Source organism: Mirounga leonina, unplaced genomic scaffold (genome assembly GCF_011800145.1).
Source record: "Mirounga leonina isolate KUSES-001 unplaced genomic scaffold, KU_Mleo_1.0 Mir_176, whole genome shotgun sequence".
Classification (NCBI taxonomy): Eukaryota; Metazoa; Chordata; class Mammalia; order Carnivora; family Phocidae; genus Mirounga; species Mirounga leonina.
This window is the reverse complement of record NW_023270454.1, coordinates 27404511-27431660: the sequence shown is the minus strand read 5'-3', so window position 1 is coordinate 27431660 and position 27150 is coordinate 27404511. Positions and strand designations below refer to the sequence as shown.

Genomic DNA, 27150 nt, shown 5'->3' with positions numbered 1-27150 from the left:
CCAGTAAATTTCCAAACATGATGCACTGGTTAAACAGAATACCACAGGATCATTTCCCTTCTAAAGTTCCTATCTATTGGTATCTATCAACCAAAACAAAGGGCCTGTGTTTTGAGTGACCAGATGTGTCTCCCCCCTCCCTAAATACCACCAGTCTGATGTAAAATAATCCAAGGGAAAAAGACTAAGAGGGTATTTAAAGTTACTTTTAGGTTTTATTTAAGTTTCTTTTCATGTTGGAAAATACCATGTGGTAAGTTGATGTTTTCATTTTTCATGACAGAGAATTAGAGAAGAGAAAGAATTGGAAGCAGACAAACTTGGTTGAGACTCTGAGTGGTCTGGGTTTGCTTTCTGAATGTCATCCCCTGGCATTACCGTTTATCCTCAGTGGGATTCTTTGATGCATGGCAACTTTTCCAACTTATTTTTCCTTTAGGTCGACAGATGAGACATTCAGCCTGGCTGAAGAAACGTGCAGTTCTAATCCAGCCATAGTTCGGAGGAAGAAAATTGCCATAAGCATCATCTTCTCTCTGTGTGAGAAAGAAGAAGCACAAAGGAATTTCCAGGACTTCTTTTTTTCTCATTTTCCCCTGTTTGAATCTCACATGAACAGGCTGAAGAGTGCCATTGAAAAGGTAATAAGAATGTAGTTCTAGTGTCAAATAGAGAAGTGATTATGGGGCTTTAAGGTGGTAGCATCTCATCGTTTATGTATCAGATTACTTTTTTAGAGAAGTTAAATCGTCTACAACAGTAATAGACCCTTAGGCAGGTTGATATCAGATACCAGACACTAGAGCATTTTAGGAAAGGAGATCACTGCTTCCTGATGCCTTAAGTCATTACCACATTGAATGTTTTGGTTATAATACTATTTTATTAATAAAAGCCCAGTAGTAGACAGTTACAAAGGAATTTCTTCTCAGAGAGTAATTTGGTTTGTTTTCTCTTCCATGAAGGCCATGATCTCCTGCAGGAAGATAGCAGAATCAAGTCTCCGTGTCCAGTTCTATGTCAGCCGTCTGATGGAAGCTCTGGGAGAATTCAGGTACATTGACAGTGTCTGGCAAATCCCAGAGGGTAAATTGATAAATGGCAGTAGCAGCGGCAGCCGTGGATCTAGGGATCATAGAAACCATCACTTGGAAGAATTGGGGGGCCTGCAGTTATTATGCACTTCAGCAACTCCTTCCCTCAAGATGGAAATCAAGACCAACCGGAGCAAAAAGTTTAGGTCACTCAGCACCGTGGAATCCACACTGCTGCCTGTCATCCAGTCTTAGATTGCTTTTAACAAGATGAATGGAGAAAACTAATGTTTAGGTGTTCATTACAAGCCTGTTCATTATTTCATGTCATCCTCACAAAAGCTTTAGGAGTAAGCACTGTTAACTAGCCCCATTTTACAGATGTGGAAACATGGGTTCAGGGCTGTTTATCCACAGCATAGCTGGAGAGAGTGTATATGTCATATACAGACCTTCCAGTCTGCCAGGATAATCCTTGTTTATACCCAATGTCCTCTTCTAAGTGTCCTGGTCTGGACACCAAATTATATGATCACCCTAGTGTCTCTTCACTGTCAGTTTTTCATTCATGATCTTTGTACTCTGGAGTCCTATAGTCCTTGCTCCTAATATCTGGGTAAGAAGGTGTAGTGTAGTGGATAGGGTTCTCCTTCACCATGCTGAGCTGGGGTTCTCACACCATTTGTTTGAGCCAGTTTCAATGGGTAGTGGAATCACATTCCAAATGGGTCATGAGCTAATGAGTTAAACTGTTATTCTGTAGCTGAAGGATAAAAATATTTTTTACAGTTCTTAGAATTTTAGAACATTTTTTTGATGTTTAATGTGAATTACATAATGCTTCTTGGAGCAAAATCCCCAGTAGTTTTGAACCCTGGGTTATGTATAAAGTACTCAGGTAACACATCAGTCATTATCTGGTGGTTAACATTAAGACCTAAGTCATATAGTTGAGAAATAGTGTGAAGTTGTGCTAGTTTAATGAAAGTATTAACTTTTCAAAGGTCAGGAATCTGAAAGTACAGAACCAGAGAGCCTCACTTGTTCATAGACAAGTCTTATTCTTATTTCAGCAATCTTCGCCTCCAGAAATGGTGACAAAGTAAAGTGTTGGCAATTGCAGACCTTAGTTTTTGTAAATAAATCCCAGTTCCATGTGACTGTCGCTTGTCATTGCTACCTAACTAGGCAAATGTTTTTTGGCCAAGGTGGAATTCTAGTGCGTCTCAATTCTTCTAGGCGCATGGCTAGAAATCATGTCAGAATATGTCTCAGCTCTCTTTTTTTGGAGTGGATGTACTTTCCAGTGGAGATCCTAAGCTAAGTTAGTGTATTCTTTGGAAAAACACTTGAGTCATGAGCTTGCAATAGAGCCCTTGGTACCAGGTGTTGGGAGACCTGAAGTCTCATCCTGACCTTGTCATTCAATGTTGTATACAAGTAACTTAATTTCTCTAGGCCTGTTTCTGAATCTATAAAGTGATAAAGCTGTATTAGTCAGTTTTGCTAATAGCTTATAGTTCTAAGAATTTGATTCTGTTGGTCCATATAAAAACTCAGTATATATTATAGTGAAGAAGAGGCACTTAATGTAGTTTTTCCATATGAAATCAGTAGAGTGCTTTGGTTTAGAGAACTAAAGCACCAACTGGAAATTGGGAGTGTTGAGTTGCCTTTGGTCACTTTTTTTTTTTTTAAGATTTTCTTTTATTTGAGAGAGAAAGAACATGAGAGGGGTAAGGGTCAGAAGGAGAAGCAGGCTCCCCCGCCGAGCAGGGAGCCCGACGTGGGACTTGATCCTGGGACTCCGGGATCATTGATCTGAGCTGAAGGCAGACGCTTAACCAGCTGAGCCACCCAGGCACCCACCTTTGGTCACATTTTTGATAGAGCATATACTTTCTTCCTTTATTTCTTTACTATAAAAACAGCTGTCAGGACGCCTGGGTGGCTCAGTCGGTTAAGCATCTGCCTTCGGCTCAGGTCATGATCCCAGGGTCCTGGGATCGAGCCCCGCACTGGGCTCCCAGGGAGCCTGCTTCTCCCTCTGCCTCACGCTCCCCCTGCTTGTGCTCGCTCACTTTCTCTGACACATAAATAATAAAAATCTTAAAAAAATAGCCGTAAAGTTCGGTACTAGGCATTGTGAAAATAAATTGCTTTAAAAATGAATATTTTATTTCAAGGGTTAGTATACCTTTTCTGTAAAGGGCCTCTGTCATAGCTCCTCAACTTTGCCATTACGCAAAAGCAGCGACAGATAATGTTTAGACAGATGAGCATGGCTGCATTCCAACAAAATGTTATTTACAAGACAAATGGTGGTCAGATTTGGCTTTTGGATCATCGTTGGCTGATCCCTGACTTATATACTGCTTGAATCCCTAAGGGCTGCATAGATTCAGATTATTGTTTCCTTCTTTATTCCTTCATGCAGAGAATATCCAAAATGGTATCTGTGACAGTTCTGTGTATCCCTTCTCTTTTCTGTAGAGGAACGATCTGGAACTTATATTCTGTTCCAAGGATAGCTGAACCTGTATGGCTTACCATGATGTCCAGCACTTTGGAAAAAACCCAGCTCTGCCAGCGCTTTCTCAAGGAGTTTACGCTTCTGATAGAACAGATCAGCAAAAACCAGTAAGCGTCAGCTCTCTAGAGCCTTGGCTGCAGCTTCCGTGGCCAGTGGATGTGCTGCACATGACATGCTGCTTCCTGCATTGACTCATCTCGTATTTTCTCCCATTTCTCCAAGGTTTTTTGCTGCCTTACTGACTGCAGTGTTAACCTACCACCTGGCCTGGGTCCCGACCGTCATGCCTGTTGATCACCCTCCCATTAAAGCCTCAGAGAAACGCACCTCTCAGTCCGTGAACACACTGGCCAAAACACATCCATATAATCCTCTCTGGGCACAGCTGGGTTAGTACCTAATTTGGCTATTCACAGTCTCTATGGGATGGAATGGAGAAAATGCTCGAGTTTTTGTGGATCTTGGCTCTCCATCCCGGCAATTCAGGAGTTGTCATGGGGCGGACAGAGAGTAGGAGATTGGCCCACAGATCCTAGTTGTGAGTCTCTGCGTTCCTCTCCTTCCCACTGCCGGCAGCTTTGTTCGGCTCGGCTGAAGCGGTAGTTGACCAGTGGCAGCTCAGCCCACAGCAGGGTTTCTTAAGCTCAGCATCATTGATGTTTGGACCAGATAATTATTTGGGGGCAGGGTGGGGGGGTGGGGGGGACTGTCTTGTGCATTGTAGGATGTTTAGCAGCATCACCAGCCTCTGTTCACCAGCTCCCAGTGAAAACCCCCCTTCAGAGTTGTGACAGTCAAAAATGTCTCCAGACATTGTTCTTGGGCAGCAAGACACTCCTGGCCGAGAACCACTGTTCTCTAGGATGGACTCGATAGGAAAAAAATAGGAGAAAAAAGAAAGCAGTGCACTATAATTTTACTACCTTTATAGTTTTAGATTAAGTTAGGAACCTTGTCTTTGCAATTAGTTGGTGGTGTCTATTTCCTTACAGCTTCGTACTTAGGCATGGCATAGGATCACCTAATGCTTTGGCGTAGTTGGTTATGGAATTTGGGACTTGTGACATCAAAGTGGCCAATTGGGTTCATGTGCAGAACAGGTTTACTCTGGGACCTCTCCCTCATCAAACAGAGTGACAAAGTTATACTTGCTACTCACTCTGATCCAGATCCTGTGCTAGATGCCAGGGATACGGAGGTGGCAGATTTGTATTCAGACGATCACGAAACATCCTGCTTACTCCTTTGATAGGAGTGTGTAGAAGGATGCAAGAGAGAGACAGTATGGTATGAAGGGGGAAGAGCATGGGAGCCAGAGATCAAATCCAGTCTCCATGGGCAAGTGCCTTAACCTCTCTGTGCCTCAGTTTCTTCGTCTGTAAAATGGGATGATAGTAGTTCATGGTTGCTGTGGGAATTCGTTCTGCATAGAGTACTTTTGTCATTTACGCTGCTGGTGAAAATACTGACATTAGAGGGGCACCAGGAGACAGAGTGAGGGGATGGAGGGGATTTTCAAGGAAAGCATACTTGCAGAAATGTTAAAAGGACACTTTCAGAAGTACAGACTAGGGAGGCGCACTCTAATCTCAGAAAACAGCGTGTTATAATAACAATAATGAAAGCCGACACTGTGAGCAAGGCATTGTTTTTAGTGCTTTTTACGTGTGTTAACTAATTAGATTCTCATTCCAGACCTATTACTATTGTCCTCATATTATAGATAATAAAGATGTCTTGCCCTTGTGTCCTGTATGTAAGAAAGAGAAAACATGTCTCACAGATAGGGGGATAATGGGTACATGTTAAATGAATTGATTAAAGAATTTATGGATGTTAGGAACAGATTTAACACAACCAGTCAGTACTGAGCTCAGAAAAGAACTCAGAGCATGCCTCACTCTGGGTTATAGTTTCGGGAAGAAACGGAGCATTGTTCTTGTTATGGAACAGCAGTCTTTAAAAAATGTAGTATCATTAAGTGGCAAAGGGAAGGGGGCTTGATATTAAGGAAACATGGTGTTTCATGCTGCCTGGTCGCCCATTTAAAAACAATGCTAATTAAGCAGTTTGCCCTTAATTAGATAAATGTATTTATAATTAGACATGCTTCTCATTTGAAATCTAACTAATTGAGAGCCATTAATTCCCGGTGTTAAGTATAACAAGGCCAAGTCCCTTCCCATGGGCTCACAGTCATGTAGAAGATCATGTATTATTTTTTTTAAAGATTTTATTTATTTATTTATTAAACAGAGCATGAGCACACTCACTCATGAATGGAGAGGGAGGGGAGAGGGAGAGAGAGAATCCCAAGCAGACTCCCCACTGAGCTCCAAGCCCCAGGAGCTGAAATCAAGAGTAGAACGCTTAACCGCCTGCGCCACCCAGGCATCCCAGTAGGTCACGTATTATTGAAAGTCCCCAATCCTCCCCGTCCCCAGACAATCCAGCTGGGGTCTGGCTGTTGACAGAGCAGTGTGAGAGGGGCTGAGACCCTAGCACAGACTCATGTGATAGCTTCATAAAGCCAAATGTAAATGACGGTTGAGTTTCCATTATTACAGAAAATCAAGCGGCTTCAGTAATTTGACAGGGGAGCCACTTCCAATTATTATTATTTTCATTAAATATTTACCAAGTCGCAGTAAATACGAATTCCTGGGAATATACGACGATGTGGATGTAATTTTAATCCAGGTTCCTAAGTAATAGAAAGGGCTTTATCTTGAATTATTTCAAAGGCTTACCTGAGCGCTTGCCAGGACTGGTACCAGTGCTGTGCCCACGTCTGCCTGGCTCCCTGGCACTCCGGGAAGGGAGGAGAGAAGCTGGAAGCAGCTAGCCCTTGAGCCCTTCCACACGCTCCCTGGCTTATTCCTCACCTCTGCCTCACTCGACACATGGGCTCTCTAAACGGATCACTAGCCATTGGTGGGTTGTGGAAGCAATTTAGTGGGTCAAAAAAGCATTTAGAAGGGTCAGTATAGGGCGCCTGGGTGGCTCAGTCGTTAAGCGTCTGCCTTCGGCTCAGGTCATGGTCCCAGGGTCCTGGGATCGAGTCCCACGTCGGGCTCCCGGCTCCGCGGGAGGCCTGCTTCTCCCTCTTCCACTCCCCCTGCTTGTGTTCCTGCTCTCGCTATCTCTGTCTCTGTCAAATAAATAAATAAAATCTTTAAAAAAAAAAAAAAAAAGAAGGGTCAGTATAGTAGAAACTATCAGTGATACATACACTGTTTCGTAAAATGTTTCTTTCAGGGGGTGAGGGAGGCTGCAGTATAAATGCATTTCTCTCTCGGGATGGGTAGGCGTAGTTTGAAAGCCACTTTCTTTCACCACCGATTGAAGGAGTTCCATGTGGGTCTCTTTTACGACACTAATGACCTCAAGAATTTGTGGAAATGAAAAGCAGCTTCTCTCCTCATAAAACATTTGGGATCGTAGGTTTAAATTAATACAAGTAAAAATGTCTGAAATATCTTCATTTTCTTTTCTCCTAAAGTTTAAATTGTATTTTTCAGAATGCAGGGGAATTAGACTACAAATCGATAAAAAAAAAAAAAAAATGATAGGGAGAAAATTCCTACCTGCTCAGAAATTAAACAACCCATTTAAATAAAACCCAAAAGCCAAAGAAGATTTCACAAGAGAAATTAGAAGATAATTTGAACCAAATAATAATAAAGATACAATAAATTACCATGTGTGGGATTGGGGAAACACTGGGAACTTCATAGCATATACACATTTATTAGAAGGTCATCTAGGAGTAAGTGGCCCTTCAAAAATTTTGTCTCAGTTTCTCCCTCTGTCTCTCTTCTGCCTCCATATTCCACCTCTCCCACCCTCTCCGTTTACCACCCGCTCTTCACAGTGCTCCTAAATTCTCAGTTTCTCAGCTTTCTAGTTTCTATCTTTTCACCGTCCCCTCGATACTTTTTCTCATCCCCCTCTCCGTCCCCCTCTGTAGGTGTCCCCCTCACTGCTTTGCTTACCTCGTCCACCTCCTTTTGCTTCTCTCAGGTTCTCTGCTGTTAGTACCTCTCCACCGCCCACCTCATCTCTTTCTCCTTCTAACCCTTTTCTCTATCTTGCCCTCCTCCTTCTGGACTCCTCTCTCTGTTCTCTGGGCTGGCTATGTCTCTTCTTCCCTGTCTCTTCCTCCGCCTGCTCTTCGCTCCTTCTCGCTCCTTCCTGCTGGTGCCCTTTTGTCTACTTCCCTTCAGGAATCTCCTCTCCCCACACCCAGTGCCCTTCCTACTTCCCTGAACACTCTGCCTTCAGCCTCTCTCTTTCACCTGCAGATACTCTTTTTACCCCTTTTTTCCCCTCCGTCTTCCTCTCATTTTCTCTCTTTTTAAAAGTTATTTCTTAAAGATTTTATTTATTTGTGAAAGAGAGAGAGAACGCACAGGGCAGGCAGAGGAAGAAGCAGGCTCCCCACAGAGCAAGGAGCCCAATGCAGGGACTTGATCCCAGATCCCAGGACTCCAGGATCATGACCTGAGCCAAAGGCAGATGCTTAACCAACTGAGCCATCCAGGCATCCCTTAAATTTATATTTTAAATTGTGGTTTTAAAAAAAGCCCAGATGATAACATTTGCCATCTTAACCATTTCTAAGTTCAGTAGTGTTGTCTGTTCTCGCTGTTGTGCAAAGTCTTCATTTTGTAAAATTATACTCATGAAAACCAAGGAATTTACTTTAAAATTAGTAGCTTTGTCAGCCCAGGGGCTCAAATAATTGTCTTCCAGTTCAGGATCCTGTAAATCTTTAGTATTATAGGTCTATTATTTTAATGATGCATTATTTTATGAAGGTTGACCCTAAAATAAAGGCACGGTTTCCACACACATTGCTGTCATTACTTTATATAGTTTAAATTATTATAAATTATATTTTTAATAGCATTCCTTGTTTTCTTTTTTCCATTTATGAGTATTAAAATGTACAAAGCAGATGTTAACTGCATTGCTGAAAAATAATATCGTCATTCTGAGTGGCCTTTCTTTCCTCTGTGGTTTTTTGGTACCAGGTTTCAGATACGTAGTGGTGATCTTCTTTATTAGCATTGAGACTGATTGAACAAGCATGCCCCATGGGGTCCCAAGATGACTATGACACCTTGCAGCAATAAGCAGTCAGGAAAGTTTTCTCAAACAGAAGTACTCGTCCTAGCATCAGACGATAGTCCTGAGCTATTCTTTCGGGTTCTTGACTTGTCGGTTGTAAAAGCCTCAAAGATAAAGCTCTGTTAGTCTGTAGTCTTTTTTTATAGTGAGGACCCTTTAAAGTCAGCTGTGTTCTGCCCTTTGTATATCATCAGGAGCAGTAGCCTTACACTAGGGAGTACTTCCTGATGGTTCCCATCACGTTTTCCTGTCTTAATCTATCGATTTAATTAGTTTTGTCTAGTATACGCCCTTATAAAAATGCATTCCCTCCTCTCTAGATGCATTCCTCAGATGAGTTCTGACTTCCCGAGTTCTTGTTTATAACTGTACCCGTGTACCTCCTCTCCTTTATTTGGTATCTTTTCAAGTTTTGATTTATTCCAGCCTTCTGATTATTCCCATAATGGTTTCTAACTCAGGGTTGGTTATACAGAGACACAAACACATAGCATTGTGCCTACCCAGTCAGTAAATGGTGGCTTTTTGTTATAATTGTCAATGTTATTATCAAAGTATCAAATGTACAGCTTAACCAAATGTAATAAGCAGATTATAAAATGCAATAATTTCAATAGGCACATAAATACTTTCCGTGAAAAGCTTACACTGCTGGGCTCATTGACACATTTGCCCTTACTTGGCCTTCTTCCACCTTTAAACTAAATTTTTGTGGTTCATTAAGTAGTTTTTAATCAGCCTGTCAGGATATAACTTATGGGACATACTTTCATCCAGTAGAATTTTCATGTGAAGTAATAGGAAATAGATTTATTTTTCATGACTAAGTGATTTCTTCTTGTTAATCAGATTGATTCTAGTTGGTGTGTGTGTGTATTGAGGGAATTCTGAGCAGGCCATGTCATTAAGTATTTTGAATTGATTCACTGCACTTTTGTTCAGAGATCCCTGAACTTGGATTTTGCCCCAAGGCCTATTGTCCTGGGATTCTTCTAGGGGGGAAAAAAAGTCTCATCATTCTAATTTCTAAGATACAGTACTTGATTTGGCCCCGTATGGAGGCTGCTGGCTTTAGTGGGAGCTGGCCAGCCCAGTGAGCAGCCTGGGAAGACCTGACAAGCACAGGGAGGACTATGTACACCAGGTGCACCTGTGCCCCGAGAGTGGTGGGCCTCAGCCTTCCCAGGCACACTTCCCATTAGAGAGGCAAAACTAAAACATGGGCATTACTAGGAATTGCCTTTTTGCCTCAGTTAGGTGTGTGAAGACCTAATTTGAGACTGTCAGTCGTCTGTCCTTCTCTCATAAAAGCTGACATATCCATGACATGTCTTGCCCCAGACGACTTTGTCTTTGTGTCTCTTTTGCTCTCTAGGTGATCTTTACGGAGCCATTGGCTCTCCAGTGAGGCTGACTCGCACCGTCGTGGTGGGGAAGCAGAAGGATTTGGTCCAACGCATACTTTACGTCCTGACCTACTTTCTCCGTTGCTCTGAGCTGCAAGAGAACCAGCTGACCTGGAGTGGGAGTCACGGTGAAGGTGACCAAGTGTTAAATGGGAGCAGCATCACCACAGCCTTGGAGAGGGGAGAGGTAGAGGAGTCTGAGTATGTGGTGGTCACGGTGAGAAGTGAGCCTGCTCTCCTTCCCCCTATCCTGCCACCTACTATGGCCGAGGGAAGGAGCCCCAGGCCTGAGGGGCTGGGTGTGTCCCCAGAGGGCACTGACATTAGAGACCTGTGTTCCAAACCTGACAAAGAAGGACACAAAAGGCCAGAGCAGAGTTCTCAGGCCTGCAGCATGGGATTCCAAGAGCCAGCCTTGGACAACTCTTGGAAACCTCAGGGCACATTTTGTGGGGAGGAAGAAAGTGAAAACGAGGCACCACGAGATGGCTCTTCAAGACTCTCCAGCTGTGAGGGGCTGGGGGCTGGAGTGAAGATCAGCCAGCAGACGGTCAGTGAGGACTTGAAAGGGGAGATGCCTACGAAACTCGCAGACCGGTCAGCAGCCTGGCCTTGCCCTGACAGACATTCCTGGGAGAAACCCCCCTTAGAGAAGGTCACTTTCCAAATTGGAAGTTCCGTATCTCCAGAGTCTGACTTTGAAAGCCGCACAAAAAAAATGGAGAAGCGGCTAACGGCCTGTAGACAATATCCAGAGTTAGCCTGCCATCCCTCGGCTGAGTCCGGGACGGCCGCTGACATGCCTCAGGACCCGCAGGTTTCTAGGTGCTCCTTCACACCCGGTTTCCAGAAGAATGTCCACTGTCCTCAGAGTCCATCTTGTGAGAGGGATGAAGGTGCATTTGAGAGGGATTTTGCTGAGGACAGAGGCATGAAAACCGAGGTGGTAGCAGATGCTGCTGGGCAGCCCGACCCGTCTGCTGACTCACTGGCACCTGACGACAGTGAGGCAGGACCTGGAATGAGGATGCCGGAGCAAGCAAGACGTTTGCCTTTGCAGGATGCAGAAGGCCCTTTGCTACAGCCTTTTCCAAGCAGGTGTGCACAGCAGGACTCTGGCTTCTCGGGCACTGCAGATGTCCCCTGTGGGGATGCCAACAGGAAGGCCAACTTCCGGAGGGAAGGAGACATTCCCAGAAACGAAAGCTCAGATAGCGCTCTTGGAGACAGTGACGAGGAAGCGTGTGCTTCAGCCTCGCTGAATCTGGAGCACAGCGGTGACTGGACTGAAGGGTCCTTGGAGGTGGAGCTGCCTCTGCCAAGGTAACACTGGCAGGTTGGGAAGCCGAGGGAACTGGGTTTGAATACTGTTTTCCCGCCGTCACCCGCGGGGGCACATGAGGTACTGGCAGCCGTTCCACACACGGTGCCTTTTCTTCCTCTGAGTATGAGCAGTGTTACCAACCCGATGCACACAGCTTCAAGCCGCGCTTTCTCCCGGGCTGATCAGTGGCCCTAGTGCATCTGAGCTCTCTGAGTGAGGAGGCACCTTGTTGTCTTTGCAACTCTTGTGACATTTGGGGAAGCTAAAGGATACCGTGGAGGCGGTGGTGGTGGGGAGCAGGGATTTTAATTTTCTGTCCTTGGAGTGGAAGTTAGATGGCTGGCAGCAGATGCCTTGCATGGGAGGTGGTGGATTACCGTCACCATGTGGCTTCTGTCCTGCAGGTCAGAGCAGCAGGAAGTGGTTGGGAAACAACACCTCTTCCTTAACACTCCATCAGGTGGATTATTTGGTCTGTGATGACTGAAAGCGGTAATTAGAGGTTTCTTCTGTTCTTCTGCACTGTCGTGGGCACCACCCTGTGCAGATGTGTCGAGTTCCTAAAGCCAGGTTTTTGGCAAGATCCCCCCCCTCCCCAGTAGACTTTCTCTTTCTTCACTCTCTTGACGCAGACCACCTGGTAGACGTTTGATATGAGGTTCAAGAACAAACTCATAACTGGCCATCAGAATACTGCTTTTTCTACCCTTCCATCCAAAAAAAAAAGGTCTTTTTTTCTCTTCCAACCCCCTTCCTTTTCCCACTTCGATGATCCACTTCCTGGACGACTGGTGAAATGGACCACCCTGAATCGATTTTTCTTACCTGTGTTCCTAGGGTTTTTGTTCCAGTTGTAATGCAAGAAGGGAGTACATCTTTAATTGTGTATTCTAATGGACTGATATTGTTTTAGGTCTCAGAGCATCAGCAACCCAAATGTAAGAAACTTTGGCCGCTCACTTCTGGCAGGTTATTGCCCCACGTACATGCCTGATCTGGTGCTTCATGGGACCAGCAGCGACGAGAAGCTGAAGCAGTGTCTGGTGGCCGATCTGGTCCACACAGTCCATGTAAGTGATCCCAGCTTGGAGCCCCTGGCTGCTGACAAGATGTCAGCCAGGGTCTTGACCAGCAACAGGTGTTTAGACCGAAGAGTGTGTAATTCCGGGATTGTTTCTAGCGATGCGGGCAAGGGCTGGTGAAGTACCCGGGGGGGTGGCGGGGGTGGTTAGCGACAGCTGGAAGCTATGAACACACCTGGGCCTGAAGGATAAGTGGGGTACAGTGGCACTGGTGCTGTGGAGAGCTGGGGCTGGAGGAGGGGCCGGGCCACCTGGCGACCCAAGCACGGAGGAGCTCTTCTGTCCTTCCCATTGGCTGAGCCCAGCTGGAAGCCAGAGAGCAAGGTCAAAACTGATGCAGATACAGTCCCGAGGTCCACAGAGGTCAGCCTCCTGGGGCCGGCACAGGACAGAGAAGGGCAGAGAGTGGATCTGGAGGGCACATAGGCTGGGCAAAATAGAATAAACAGCACAGATGGTGACAATTATATGCCGTCACGGGGAGGACCAAAGAGATGTCACATATGGTTTGCTTTTTATCCGATCCTTACAAGTTCCTAAGAGTAATTTATTTTAACTGATTTGTCATTAAGTTCGCTTTGATGGCTGCACGAGGATGACTGTATAAAGATTAACAAGTCTTACTGGAAAATTGCCTCGTGGCTGCTGTTAAGTGCTTTTCCGCTATCTGCAGCGTGACAGGAACTGAGCAGTTAAGGAAACTGTGTCAGTCTGATGGGCCTGTTTTTAATTGAGCTGCTATTGGGCAGATGTGCAAAAATAGATGTTGTGCATTGGAAACATATTGTGACTTGTGCAATAGGGAAAGTCCTCACTGCATTAAGAGAATTGGAATTTGGCTTTGTTACCTACCTCCTTACCCAACAAGTATTTTGTGAGAGGTGGAGCAGAAGGCACTGTATGTTATCTTTGGCCCTCAGTATCTCCTCTGTGAAGACTAAACATGCATCAGACACAGGCTAAACAGGCTGAAGGTATTTGTGTGAAATGGGAAGAAGAGCTCAGTAGTGAAGCAGATGTCCTCATAAACCCCCCTGAATGGAGAGGGAGAAGAGATGGGGAAGGGGTGCTTGGAAGCTGGGAAGGCCAGTCCAGTGTATACATTTATACCCAAACATTCCTAACCCCACCCTGCTTTGTGGTCGGACACCACTCTTCACCAGGATCTTCCAGGAATGAAGCTATGAAGTTGCTTTCTTCTCTTGTAAAGAATGTCATAACATTTTATTTTCATAGTCGTGATGAACACTGTATCCTTGTTTATCATATCAGAGGTCCCTACGGCAGTTACATTAGAGTAAGAACAGTGTCCTCATTGTGTGATACTATGTAGGTTGTCGTAAACCATGGAAGTCTCAGTGATGTTAGAGACTCGCATACATTTTGTAGCCATCGATAGCATTAAGGCAGGGAAGTAGAGGCCTTCTTTTCCTTTTCTATCAGCAATCTGTGTGTTTATATCCATATATGCAAAACCTGTGGGGTTTTTCTTTTTGTTCTGCTGTCCGTTTGATTTGTAAGAATATTGGCGTTATGGGGCGCCTGGGTGGCTCAGTCAGTTAAGCGTCCGACTCTTGGTTTCAGCTCAGGTCATGATCTCAGGGTCATGGGATTTGAGCCCTGCCCTGCTTTGGGCTCCACACTCAGTGGGGAGTCTGCTTCCTTCTCGTCCCTCTCCCTCTGCCCCTCTACCCCACCCCTGCTTGTACTCTCTCTTTCTTTCTCTCGCTCTCAAATAAATAAAATCTTCTTGAAAAGAAAAAAAAAAAGAACATTGGTGTTCTTGCTTGTTGGACCCTATGAAGCCCTGTGTTCAGCTTCTGACAGAGGTGCCAGGAGATCGAGTGTGAGCTGGGGCAGGTTGTATTCAGTACCATTGATCTTACCAGCTTGGGGGTTGGGGGGGTTGTTGCCCAAATGCCCTAGACTTGCTCACTTACCTCTATGGAAATATCATTAATTGATTTATAACCCTCCTTGAACTTTTTTGTAAAACCATTTATGACTTATTTTAATATTTTCCATAGGCTGACAGTTCCCAATTTTTTGTATATTAGGTTTTAATGGTGACCATTGAGCTCTATAATTGTGATATTTGAAAAAAACAAATCCATGTTTCCTCTATTAGTACTCTTAAAGATTTTTCATATATCATTTTCCCTTCCTTTCAGAAGTAGTGTTTTCACACTGGAGGCTTTTCTCATTTCTTTAGACTATGCAGTCACCCTGAGATTGAAATTTATTAAGCGTAATAACCTATATTGTGTCAAATTGTGGGCACATCCAAAGTGCAGCCATGCATGGGTGTTAATAGGAAATTGCAAAGGGTTCATAAAAATATCTTTGGAAATTTAATACATTCAGAATGTATCCAATTAGCATTAGTAGATTTCTAATTTCACTTGGCACATTTATCATAATGAATTTTGCTTTTGAAGTAGTGTTCCATTTAAACTGCCTCTCAGATTGGGACTCTGGTCTGTGACAGTGTTTAAATAAAAATAACCTTACTTTCAACTGCCATTTACACATATTTGTTGAAAAATAAATTAGGGTGTTTTTTTTTTTTAGACATTCTATTGAATTTACTGCTCTGTAAAGTCTAGTAATTATTTAAATTCTTGAGTATGTTGCCATAAAAGGAAGCAAAGATCCAAGAACAAAAATACATGACCACAGTTAGAGCTGAAATAATAACTTGTTGAGGAAGAATAGATTGGGATAAATTGCTTTACTTAATTTGCTTTCAAAAACCTATTTTTCGGACGTTAATAATTTTTAGTGTTCACGCGAGACTTCATTGGGCTTTGATACTCATAATCATTTTTAGCGAAGGATTTTTATTAACTGTTTAAAAGCAATTGATTTAAGTTATTGATCTATTTTCTAGACCTGTGCACGTGAGCGGATTTTAAAATCTGTCTTACGTAAATGTGCGCTTTTATAACCATGGTGGACGAGTTCATGGAATTCCTTCTCTCATTGAGGGATTGCATTCTAGAGCTTCCAGTACTAAGAATTTATTTATTTATTTACTTACTTATTTATTTATTTATTTATTTATTTATTTTGAGATTTTATTTATTTATTTGACAGAGAACGAAACAACAAGAGAGGGAACACAAGCAGGGGGAGTGGGAGAGGGAGAAGCAGGCTTCTCGCCGAGCAGGGAGCCCAATGCGGGGCTCGATGCGGGGCTCGATCCCAGGACCCTGGGATCCTGACCTGAGCCAAAGGCAGATGCTTAATGACTGAGCTACCCAAGCACCCCTAAGAATTTATTTTTATGCAGTTTCCTTATTCTGGTCTCATTAAAGGAAAGATATATTAACTTTATTTCCATTTTTATTATTGGCTTTTCCATAACAAGATTGTGATGGTCTTTAAATATTTAAACACATGTTCTTGTTTAATCCATATACTACCTCTTTCCTGTCTTTTCAACTGTTTCTCTGTCTCTTGGCATGTGGATTATACAGCTGCCTTTTATTAGGCTAAAGTAATATTTAGTTTCACTTTTTTCTCCCTGCCATATCTAACTATGCATTCTTTCTCTGTTTTCCTTTTGACTTTAAATGTTCAAGTGGGAGAGAGAGTGTGAGAGAGCCAGCTTCAGGCTGTACCTGTGACCCTCAAGTAGCTTTTTCTCTCTTTTTTCCTCCTGTGTGCTTGTCTGCCTGTGAATACTGCTGCCCAGGGCGATGTTAGGGGTATTAAATTATGGGGTAGTGGGGAAGGAGCACTGATTTAGCATTGATGGCTTGGGTTCAAGTCTTACTGTTCCCACTCATTTGCTGATAGTCAGGTAAATCAATTGGTATCACCAAGCCTCAAAAAAAATGTATTTAGAGGAACAGATGAAATATAATCCACTGGTTAAGAGTTTGGCTTCTAGGGCGCCTGGGTGGCTCAGTTGCGACTGCCTTCGGCTCAGGTCATGATCCTGGAGTCCCAGGATCGAGTCCCGCATCGGGCTCCTTGCTCAGCAGGGAGTCTGCTTCTCCCTCTGACCCTCCCCCCCTCATGCTCTCTCTATCTCATTCTCTCTCAAATAAATAAATAAAATCTTTAAAAAAAAAGAAAAAAGAAAAAAAAAAAGAGTTTGGCTTCTAAAGACAGACAAACCTGAATTTGAATCATGGCTCACCCCTTAGTGGCTTTGTGGACTCGGGCAGGTTTCTTAACTCTTCCAAGCGTCAGTTTCAGCTTCTGTAAAATGAACAGTACTTACAGGTCTGGTTTGAAGACTCTGAGATAATGCATAGCAAGTGTTTAGCACAGTGCCTGGCACATTCCTAATGCCCAATAAATGTTAGCTGTTAATATATGTGAAAGTGCTTTGTAATTCCTGTTGGAGATAGTGGAACAGAACCCATATACACATTCATTCTGGGCTAAAAGTGTCTACCTCTCCTTGCCTGTGAAATCACAAAGAGCAGGCCAAGGGGCTGACTGCCGGGTAGGGTCATCAAGACCAAAATCAACATCCCATTGTAATGCTTCTTTGAAAAACTGTGGTCCAGGGCTTCAGGCATTTTACAGAATAATCTATAAAACAAAGTTTAACAGTTGGATATTGCAGCCTCTTTCATTTAATTTTAAGAGTAGCAACAGATTGGCTCCAGAAATACCGTGCAGAAATCAGTTGCACAGATAAGGAGCTTTGCTAAAAGCTTGGCTCTGATATATGCTCATGAATACCTAATTATGCCATGCAGTGTAATCAACCAGGGAGACTACAAAAGAACAGCAAGTCACATCAAATGATAAATCATTACTTAAGTAATGCAGACAGCATGAAGGTGCCTCAAGTCAACAACAACCTTAAAATCAATAGTATTGCAAAGGAAGCATCCATGTAGGATAGGACAGATCAGCTATCTGAGCACACCTCTTGTCGCTTTCATTTTCGTATGCTGGATAATGAGAATGACAGTGCCTTGGGCCTACAGCACTGTCTTACTGTTCCATAAAATCTCTGTGTATGTGTACACATGTATAAGCATGTACATGGGGTTATGATGTTAAAATGGATTGCTTATTACGGATTTTGATTTTTTTTTAAGTATTTGAAAAGAAATACTGATCTCTGGGTATTGCCAACTCTAATCTGAAGTCTTACTGATTCTCCTCCTCATTGTGACTACAATATAGTCTTATTTAACCTTCCCAACTAGAATTCTCGCGTCCAGTTTTTCCCCTTCTAGTCATCTCGTACGGTGCCACAGAGGGCTCTTGCTAACCCCTGAATATGATCACTTACTCTTTTGCTCTAATAGTTTCCTATTCTTTTAAGAGAGTAAAATATAAACTCCTTGGCTGGAATTGCCCCCAGGTAGAACTTTATACCCACAGGCTCCTTAGCACATTGCAGCACGCCTTTGTTCTGTTTCAGACATTTTTCTGCCACTAGGGCTGTAGGCCTCTGGAGCAGAGAAGGGAGACTTTCTTTCTTTCATATTCCCAGCACCTTACTCTGTGCACCTAGAAAGTGCTCAGTGACGTTAGCTGACTGTTCCCTACGGAACTGGATTTAGGAATGTGTGTTTATGGCTAAAACTGTGATGATTGGTCTGTCTGTTTCTTCTAAAGAGAAATGGCAGATAGTTTTTTTTAAATAAAAGGGAAGAGTAATGTGTTTAGACATGATGCCTTTGGCTCTGTGTTCATTTTCTTTACCTAAAGGAGGGTAAAAAGCTTATTATAGGTCTCTCAGGCTTCAGTGCCCTTGCATTTTGTAAATATTAGACACATGGCTAATTTTGATGTTTTCTTAAATTTGTTCACTATGTACAAACTATTTGGACATCTATGCCGTGCTTTGTAAAAAAGCTTATCAACCTACTTGCATTTTATTTTGGAGTCCTGTACATCATCACAGGGCTTTAGTCGAATGACTCTTCTTGACCTTGAGCTCCTTTCCTGGACTTTAAATTGTTTCTTTTCTCAGCAAGTGACAGGCCTGATAATTAAGCTGTGCCCAAGGTTGTGCACTGTATCTACAAGGCTGTAGGCTGAACTTGGGTGTCAGCCTAGTGAGCCTGGTGATGACCGCCGCAGGCACAAACCCACAGAAAGTCAGATGTCCTTTGTAGCCCCTCCCAGACCACCTCACTAGACCCTCTCCTCCTTGCCTCTGCCACCAGGTCCCTATGTCTTCATGATGTCTTTGGGCTTCCCAGAGCCCCGGCCTTGGTATAACTACCAAGATCCCTCAGCATTGTCCGTGGTCCACAATGATTAATTTTTTTCTCTTCTCCACCTCATCACAACGCTTAAGCCTTTAGCGACTGCCACTGAACCTGTTTCCAAGAGAAAATAAATTCTGGTAAAGAAATGCTTACATCGGGCGCCTGGGTGGCTCAGTTGGTTAAGCGACTGCCTTCAGCTCAGGTCATGATCCTGGAGTCCCGGGATCGAGTCCCGCATTGGGCTCCCTGCTCCGTGGGGAGCCTGCTTCTCCCTCTGACCCTCCCCCTTCTCATGTGCTCTCTGTCTCTCTCATTCTCTCTGTCTCAGATAAATAAATAAAATCTTAAAAAAAAAAAAAAAAGAAATGCTTACATTGTTATGATAAGATCATATAATTATTACTTCTTGTGGTATTTTCTTTTTTTTTTCTTTTTTTTTTTATTCTTATGTTAATCCCCATACATTACATCATTAGTTTTAGATGAAGTGTTCCATGATTCATTGTTTGTGCACAACACCCAGTGCTCCATGCAGAATGTGCCCTCCTCAATACCCACCACCAGGCTAACCCATCCTCCCACCCCCCTCCCCTCTAGAACTCTCAGTTTGTTTCTCAGAGTCCATAGTGTCTCATAGTTCATCTCCCCCTCTGATTTCCCCCGCTTCATTCTTCCCCTCCCGCTACCTTCTTCTTCTTTTTTTTTTTCTTAACATATATTGCATTATTTGTTTCAGAGGTACAGATCTGTGATTCAACAGTCTTGCACAATTCACAGCGCTTACCAGAGCACATACCCTCCCCAGTGTCTATCACCCAGTCACCCCATCCCTCCCACCCCACCCCCCACTCCAGCAACCCTCAGTTTGTTTCCGGTGATTACTTCTTGTGGTATTTTCATATGTTTAACAGTCTGCTTGATATAAACTAGAAATCTCTGATGGTGGCATGTCAGGTGGTCCGGCTGACTTGTTTGGCCAAAAATGAGGCAGGGAGTCTGCACATGGCTTTCGGGGAAGAGAAGGAGAGTCATGCCTTGGAAATTTACTTCCTCTCAGAAAATACCGTGTGCTGGGTGCTGTGTTTACGGTCATGGTCAAGGTGAGGGGGGAGGATTCCAGTACCATGTTGTGTTGCTGCAAGTGGCGTGCCTCCTCTCTACAACTGTAGACATGATGGGTAGAATAGTGCCCTCCCCATCCAGCCCAGTTGTCCTAATATCTGTGCATGAAGAAAAGTGGAAGTCCTCTTGTGCCAGCAACAAATCAAAATCAAAGCCAGAACAGTAAGTTTGGGCTAATATAACCGTGGCCTTCTGGGATTTCAGTCTGGACACAGATCCTAGGAATTGGGTGCTGAGTTTCTAAGGTCTACTCAGGATGAAAGATGTAGTCTCATATGCATATAAGGCTTGGGACCTGGAACTGAGCCCCTTACATGAAGCCTGGAGCTTCAAAGAGCTATTCTTCCATGAAAGGGGGATTAGAAACCTCCAGCCATAAGCAGTGAGGTAACGAAGAAACAAGTTGGAAACTTGGTTGGGAGGAAATAAAGTCACCCGTGAGAAATCAAAGCCCCGGGCCCATTCTGTGAGTGGGTTGGAGGTCCAGATTTATTCTACCCAAGTGACTTGGGAATCCCTGAACAAGAAATAAATGTAAAATTCAGAAGCATTGAAACCTCTAGGACTCTGGCAGAAGGAAGCACATTGGACACTTTCTTTTAACCACCAGCTTATAAGACACACATTGCTGCTTTTCCTCTTCTCCACTTTAAGCCTTTAGTGACTGCCACTGAACCTGTTTCTAAGAGACACACAGAGCCCATAAAACAAACAACCCCAACAAGATGGGCTCATGTTCAGAGATTACAAACCATGTATGAGGAAATCAAGATGAGAGAGAGTAAGCAGATCCAAGCTGGACAATTAGCACTCCCAGAACAATTTGAAATAACTATTAAGTTACTGTGTTTAAAATGGTTATGGTCATAAAAAAGAAGGAATTGGACCTTTAATAAAGAGATGGGATGATGTGATAAGTGATTATTTAGATTTGTAAAAGGACTGTAAAAAGAACTTCTAAAAGTGAAAAAAGGGCCATTAGGATTGAATCCCAAGGGGTAGGTTGAAGAGCAGAGCAGATTAAATACCACTGGAGAGAATTAGAATTTGTGACATGGAGGCTAGAACGAGAAAATTTCATAGCGTATTCAGAAGGTGAGGACAGACAAGGCGAGGGAAAACAGTATTTGAAGAAGGAATGACTGCAAGTTTTCAGATGAAATAAGCACACTGACTCCCAAGTAAGTGTAAATACAAACAAATCCAGTCTTAAGCTATAGAGAACATCAAAGACAAAGAAAACTTGTAAGCAGCCCAAAAGAAGATATGGCACCTGTCCTCAAGGACTTTGAAATCTATAACAGGAAGTACACAGAAGTCAATAAGCAGTAAAAACAGTGCGGTAGAGTCTCCTGCAGTGAGAGGCACAGGACAGGTGTGGAAGGACTTCCTGGAAGTGGTGTCCGTACCGGGGGGTCGGTAGGGGATGAGTATGCGGGGCCAGGGGAGGGTTCAGGGGACCGTGTGACTCTCTCAGGAAACCGGAGACTCTTCTGGCTGATTGTGTTGATGAGCATCTTTTTAACCTGCAGACAGAGCTGGCTTCACCACCACAGGAGGTTCTTTTTTTTTTTTTTTTTTTTAAGATTTTACTTATTTATTTGACACAGAGAGAGAGCACAAGCAGGGGGAGCGGGAGAAGCAGGCTTCCCACTGAGCGGGGAGCCCGATGTGTGGCTCCATCCCAGGACCCTGGGATCAGGACCTGAGCCAAAGGCAGACGCTTAACGACTGAGCCACCCAGGCGCCCCACCGCAGGAGGTTCTGTCTGTCCTGTTTCTTGGTAAAAGTGCTGTCAGGAAAGTCTAGATGCTGAGCATTTAGTAAAAGACAGTACTATACTGCACGATTTTATAGACTGGAAGAAGTGTTTAAGAATGGTGAGTGATAACCAGGCTCCTTTTCTCTGAATGAATGTGACACTGAAGGGTTTTTTGTTTGGAAACCAAACAAAACCAGTCAGCAGTCCACACGTGGCTGCCGTCCTCATGTGTGGCTCGCATCCATCCAGAGGTGGGGTGGGTCAGCCCAGGACTGTTACACTGCTTCAGTCATCAGCTCCAGGGCAGTGGAGGATATGGTGAAGCAGGTGGGCCTTCACTTCTAATGAGGTAGGAGAATAAAAAGGAGGATCTGAGGACATTTAACCAAGAGCAGGTGCTGAGAAGGTGAACCTCACCGCATTACTTATCCCGTTGACTTCATAGGACTAATGAAAGGCCTCACTTGAAGCTACGTAAAGGCCAGTATTACTCAGTCATGATGCTGTAACAGAATGGTTCGAGAATCTTCTTAAAAGGCATTCTGTCATGTGGCATCCTCTTATTCGAGTTCAGTTTAATAAAGTTACAGTATGTACCAGAATTATCTTATATCGAATAACAAATTGACACTCAAATGATGCCAAGGAATCTTAATGTTTTATTCAGAATATTTCAGAGATGAATAAAAGATACAGGGAGGTGCTTCCAGTTGCCTGAATCATAAATCACCTGATCCCTGCATGTTTGAAAGAGGCTGCTCAGTGTCTCGTCCCTAGTAATCAAACCTGCCCCATTATAACTGCATATTTTGGAACTGGTTATGAGTACAGAAGTCTGTCCACACTCCCACTGTCTGTAATACACATGTGAGGTGGACATCTTTGAGGTTTGATAAAGGGTCAGCTCAGCGTATGTATTGGGCAATGCCAACAGTGTAAAGATGGGGAAGTTTCTTAACAAAGTCTTAATAGAGACAACTACATTTCTCCTATTTTGACATTAAGTTGAGACTGTCATTCACACTTACTGCAATCTTATCTTCCAAGGGATTTCCACCCTGACAAGGTCCTAGGATTTCAAAGTAGAGGGCTTGGCAGAGTCACTGAGCTAAAAGTTGGAAATGCATGAGTTACTAGCTTGTATTTCTGACATACCAAGATACTTAATAAGCTCTTACATTTTTGTCCTTAGTGTTTCTGTCTGTAGAGCAGTGCTGTGTTTCTGGCCGCCCCACAGGAAAAATGGCATGATGAATTAATAAATAGTTATAGGAAGCATATATGTGAGAATGGTATTTTCCTGCCCTTAAGTTAAAAATAGGTGATTACATGAAATGTTAGTCATTTAAATGTGGTACATGGAAAAGAAATAAATTAATAATTGTGCAGATGACTTAATAGGAACTGGACTGAATCCAAAAATAAATCTGCATAGAGAATTGTTCAACAGAGCCAGCATGTGTTAGATACTTAGCACATGCCTAGCATTTTGTTATGCTCATTTCAGAGGCTACAGAAGAAAAAGAAAATGTGATTTATTTTCCTTGAGTTACTTATGTAATCACTGAGTAGACAAACAGATGTGAAATCAAGAACGTTAAGTTAAGACAGTGTGATTAAATGTCAAAATGTAGATTGTAGGGGCGCCTGGGTGGCTCAGTCAGTTGGGCTTTTGCCCATGATCCCAGGGTCCTGGGATCGAGCCCCAGCGTTGGGCTCCCTGCTCAGCAGGGAGTCTGCTTCTCCCTCTCTCTACTCATGCTCTCTTTGTCTCTCTTAAATAAATAAAAAAATTTTAGAAACTGTAGATTGTAAAAACCCTCAGAAGTCAAAAGAAGAGCAGTGAATGTGGGAAAAATGTCTTATTGTGGAGTGAGGTGGGGACGTGGGGGGTGGGACCTAAGTTGGGTCCTTGAAAGATTGAAAGATTCAAGATTTTATTTATTTTTTTTAACATCTATTTAATTTATTTATTTAGAAAAAGATAATTTTTTATTATTAACATGTAATGTATTACTTGTTTCAGGGGTACAGGTCTGTGATTCCTCAGTCTTACACAATACACAGCACTCACCACAACACATACCCTCCCCAGTGCCCATCACTCAGCCACCCCATCCCACCCCCCTCCACTCCAGCAACATTTATTTTTTTCTTAAATATTTTATTTATTTGAGAGAGAGAGTGAGAGAGCACAAGAGCGGGGTGGGGGCAGAGGGAGAAGCAGACACTGAGAGGCCCCCAAAAGGTTGAAAAGTTTAGAAGGGAACAGGGACAGCATTCTGGGCACAGCCTGAGGTAAGAGGCAGGAGCCCTCTCAGCCTGGAGAAGAGGGTTCTTAGAGAGTCCTGGAAATAAATATGTATAGGTGAATGTGGCCCACACTGTAAAGAGCTTTAAGTATGGAAAAAGGAAAGTTTGAATAGGGCACCTGGGTGGCTCAGTCGTTAAGCGTCTGCCTTCGGCTCAGGTCATGATCCCGGGGTCATGATCCTGGGGTCCTGGGATCGAGCCCCGCATCGGGCTCCCTGCTCAGTGGGGGGGGGGGGGGGGGGGGAGGGGAGTCTGCTTCTCCCTCTGCCCCTCCCCGCCGCTTGTGTGCCCTTCTCCCTCCCTCCCTCCCCCCCCAGCTCTCTCGCAAAAATAAATAATAAAATCTTTAAAAAAAGAAAAAAAAGTTTGAACTTAGGTGTTTGGTTGATAGGTGCTAGAGTAGGTTTTTGAGTTGGTAAGGGAAATGATGATGTGGTATTTTAGGAAGTTTGAGGGTTTTGCGGACGTGATTAATATAGATGGGGGGTGGTACAAGAGAGCAAATCGAACATGGCCAATAAGTGCGCCACAAATCTCATACACATTTTTCCTCACAGAAAACCCCCATAAATTAAACCTCACTTAAATGTCACAGAAACTCTGTGAATTAGGTCATATTTTACAGGTGTAGAAACCAAAGCCCAGATTAACAAAGGTTCCATAGCTAGTAAGTGATACTCAAGCCCAACCTTGTCTTACTTCAGAGCCTTTGCGGTTGTCTTATCACTGCCCTTCATTGAAATATCCGAACCATGGCTCTTCTGATTACTCAAACCTTGTAGACATTTCTTGGTTCTGGGAGTTTAAATTAGGCAGAAGTCATGGGTGTATAAGCCAGGGCAGCATATTTTGTGTACTCAGAGATCTGGTCCAGAACCCTGAAATTGGAATGTCCTGGACATCTAGAACTCCTGGAAAACAGATCCACAAATCCTAGTGGCTATGAATTAACCATACTTAATCTGATGATTTAACAAAATACAATAGCCAAAGGATATTTGAGAAACCTTTAAAGACCTATAATACGAAGCATTTCATTTGTCACTTTATCTTGAGAAATCAGCACAGGAAAGTAGATTGGGTAAATGAGATATTGACAAAGTAGAGCTAAATAAATGACTGTCTCTAACTCCCACAGAGCAGAGCAAGGCAAAAAAGATAATTGGCTTTATTGCCGAGACTTCATTCCTCTGATGGAGATTGGCCATCCACCCTGACAATCCCCTACAGCTCTCCATTGATCTCCAGCGTTCTGTCATCCTCCAGTCTCCGTCAGAAGTTTCTCAGTTGTCTGATCAGGTTTCTGAGGGAGGCACGGACACAGAGGCTGCTGGCAGCTGTGTGGAAGAGGGGGGGGGGGGGGAGCAGCAGGGGCAGGAGGGCTGGCAGCTCTGCCTTGCCACCTGGGTAGTGGATGTGCACTCAGCGGGGTGTGGGCACTTGTAAGGGTGGGAATAGGGCAGCACTTCTGGAAATCTCATATTATGGAGAATGTAGAAACATACTGCAGACTCATTCTTTAAAAAAAAACTTTTTTTTCACTCATTATTTGAGAGAGAGAGAGAGAACAAGTGTGGGAGGAGGGGCAGAGGGAGAAGCAGACTCCCCACTGAGCAGGGAGCCTGACACGACACAGGGCTCAATCCCAGGACCCTGGGATCGTGACCTGAGCCGAAGGCAGACGCTTAACCGAATGAGCCACCCAAGCACCTCTGCAGACTCATTCTGATAAGAGAATTTAGTGAACTCTGTGGGCAAGAAATGTACCTTGAAATTAATTCTCTTAAAAAAAAAAAAAAAAGAAAGAAATTAATTCTCTTTGGTTTGAGAGAGAAAAGGATAATCGATACATAACAGTGTCCCTAAGGTTCATAAAGTTTTCAACCAAACAAGCATTTTTAAGGGGAAGTGACTATTTTTAATATTAATATTTCCTTCAGATTTTCACTCAAAACTCAAAACATCACAGGTGCTGTTTAATCTCAGACACTAATGGTTGGGAGGAGAACTTTTAAAGGGGTAAATATATGATGGGGGCTTTTTTGGTTTTTTGATGATATTTAGTCAAACTAACAACGTGCCCCCCACTTTTAAAGGGTTTTTTAACATTAAGAAGAGGAATCTTATAAAATTACTTTGCCCAGCTGATAGCTATCCATATTGTATCTTCCTTTTCTTAAGATCCATAGGAGACCAAAGTCTCTACCAGGATGCAGCCATGCCCTGCCTCTCCTGCTCATTTCTTTTTTTCTAGTCTCTACGCCCAAACTCCAGGCCCTAAGAATAGCAGATGGATGGATCAGGCTTTTAATAGGTGTCTGAATCCTTCAGTCTTAGGTTTTACAGCATTTCTTAAGCTACTTAATTTCCCAGAAGGACTGCTCCATGTATGTTAACCGCTGCTGCCAAGTGTATGTGTTTGTGTGTACCCTGGGGTACACACGGGAACTTGATAAAATTGTGAACTTAAAAAATTGCCCTGATAGATTTCACTCTTAATTTGTTCTATGATTAAGATACAGCCAAAAAGAAAAAGTTGGTATTAAAAAGAAGCATACAGGGGTGCCTGGGTGACTCAGTTGGTTAAGCATCTGCCTTCAGCTCAGGTCATGATCCAGGGTCCTGGGATTGAGCCCGGCGTCGGGCTCCCTGCTCAACAGGGAGCCTGCTTCTCCCTCTCCCTCTGCCTCTCCCCCTACTTGTGCTCTCTCTCTCTCTCTCTGTCAAATAAATAAAATCTTAAAAAAAAATAAAAAAAGCATACATGTAATTTTTTTGTTTATTGTAGTTCTACATGTGCCTTAAAAGTAGAGCCTTTCCTAAGAAGAATTTTAAACTGAATACCAGGGCATAGGGTGTGTATGGGTGTGTGTTTCTGTGATAAATCCAAACATGGTCTTCTGGATCTTAGAGTTCTTTAAATTCTGAAAGCTTGGAGACTGACTAATAAGCCAGATCATAAGCCAAATCTCTTTAGTGGGGTTTGTGTTTTCTTGGGAAAGATACATATCAGAAATCTCCAGAATCATTGGAACTTAAGTAAGCTTCAACTCTCTGACCCCAAAGAAGTTTAGACCAAGTCAGCAATGGACCACCAGTAGCCCTGGCATCCCTTAAATTATAACGAAAGTAGTTGCTCGTGATATCTCTCCAGCGTTCATTTTTTTTTCCTTAACCAATTTACATTTCCTTTACTTCCATCTTCCTTTAAAAAGTCTTTATTCTTGGGGCGCCTGGGTGACTCAGTCAG

General features: G+C 43.4%; 1 protein-coding gene across 5 annotated transcripts in view; it reads left to right on the top strand.

The window, feature by feature from the left end:
* FNIP2 (folliculin interacting protein 2) overlaps positions 1–27150 on the top strand; it is a 138328-nt gene that overhangs the window by 99908 nt on the left and 11270 nt on the right. For all 5 annotated transcript variants that reach the window (XM_035022816.1, XM_035022817.1, XM_035022815.1 and 2 more), the window contains 6 exons: positions 440–641; positions 966–1054; positions 3528–3674; positions 3790–3956; positions 10076–11429; positions 12344–12500. In XM_035022816.1, coding sequence (XP_034878707.1) covers positions 440–641; positions 966–1054; positions 3528–3674; positions 3790–3956; positions 10076–11429; positions 12344–12500 — 2116 coding nt within the window. The remainder of the gene's footprint in view (positions 1–439; positions 642–965; positions 1055–3527; positions 3675–3789; positions 3957–10075; positions 11430–12343; positions 12501–27150) is intronic.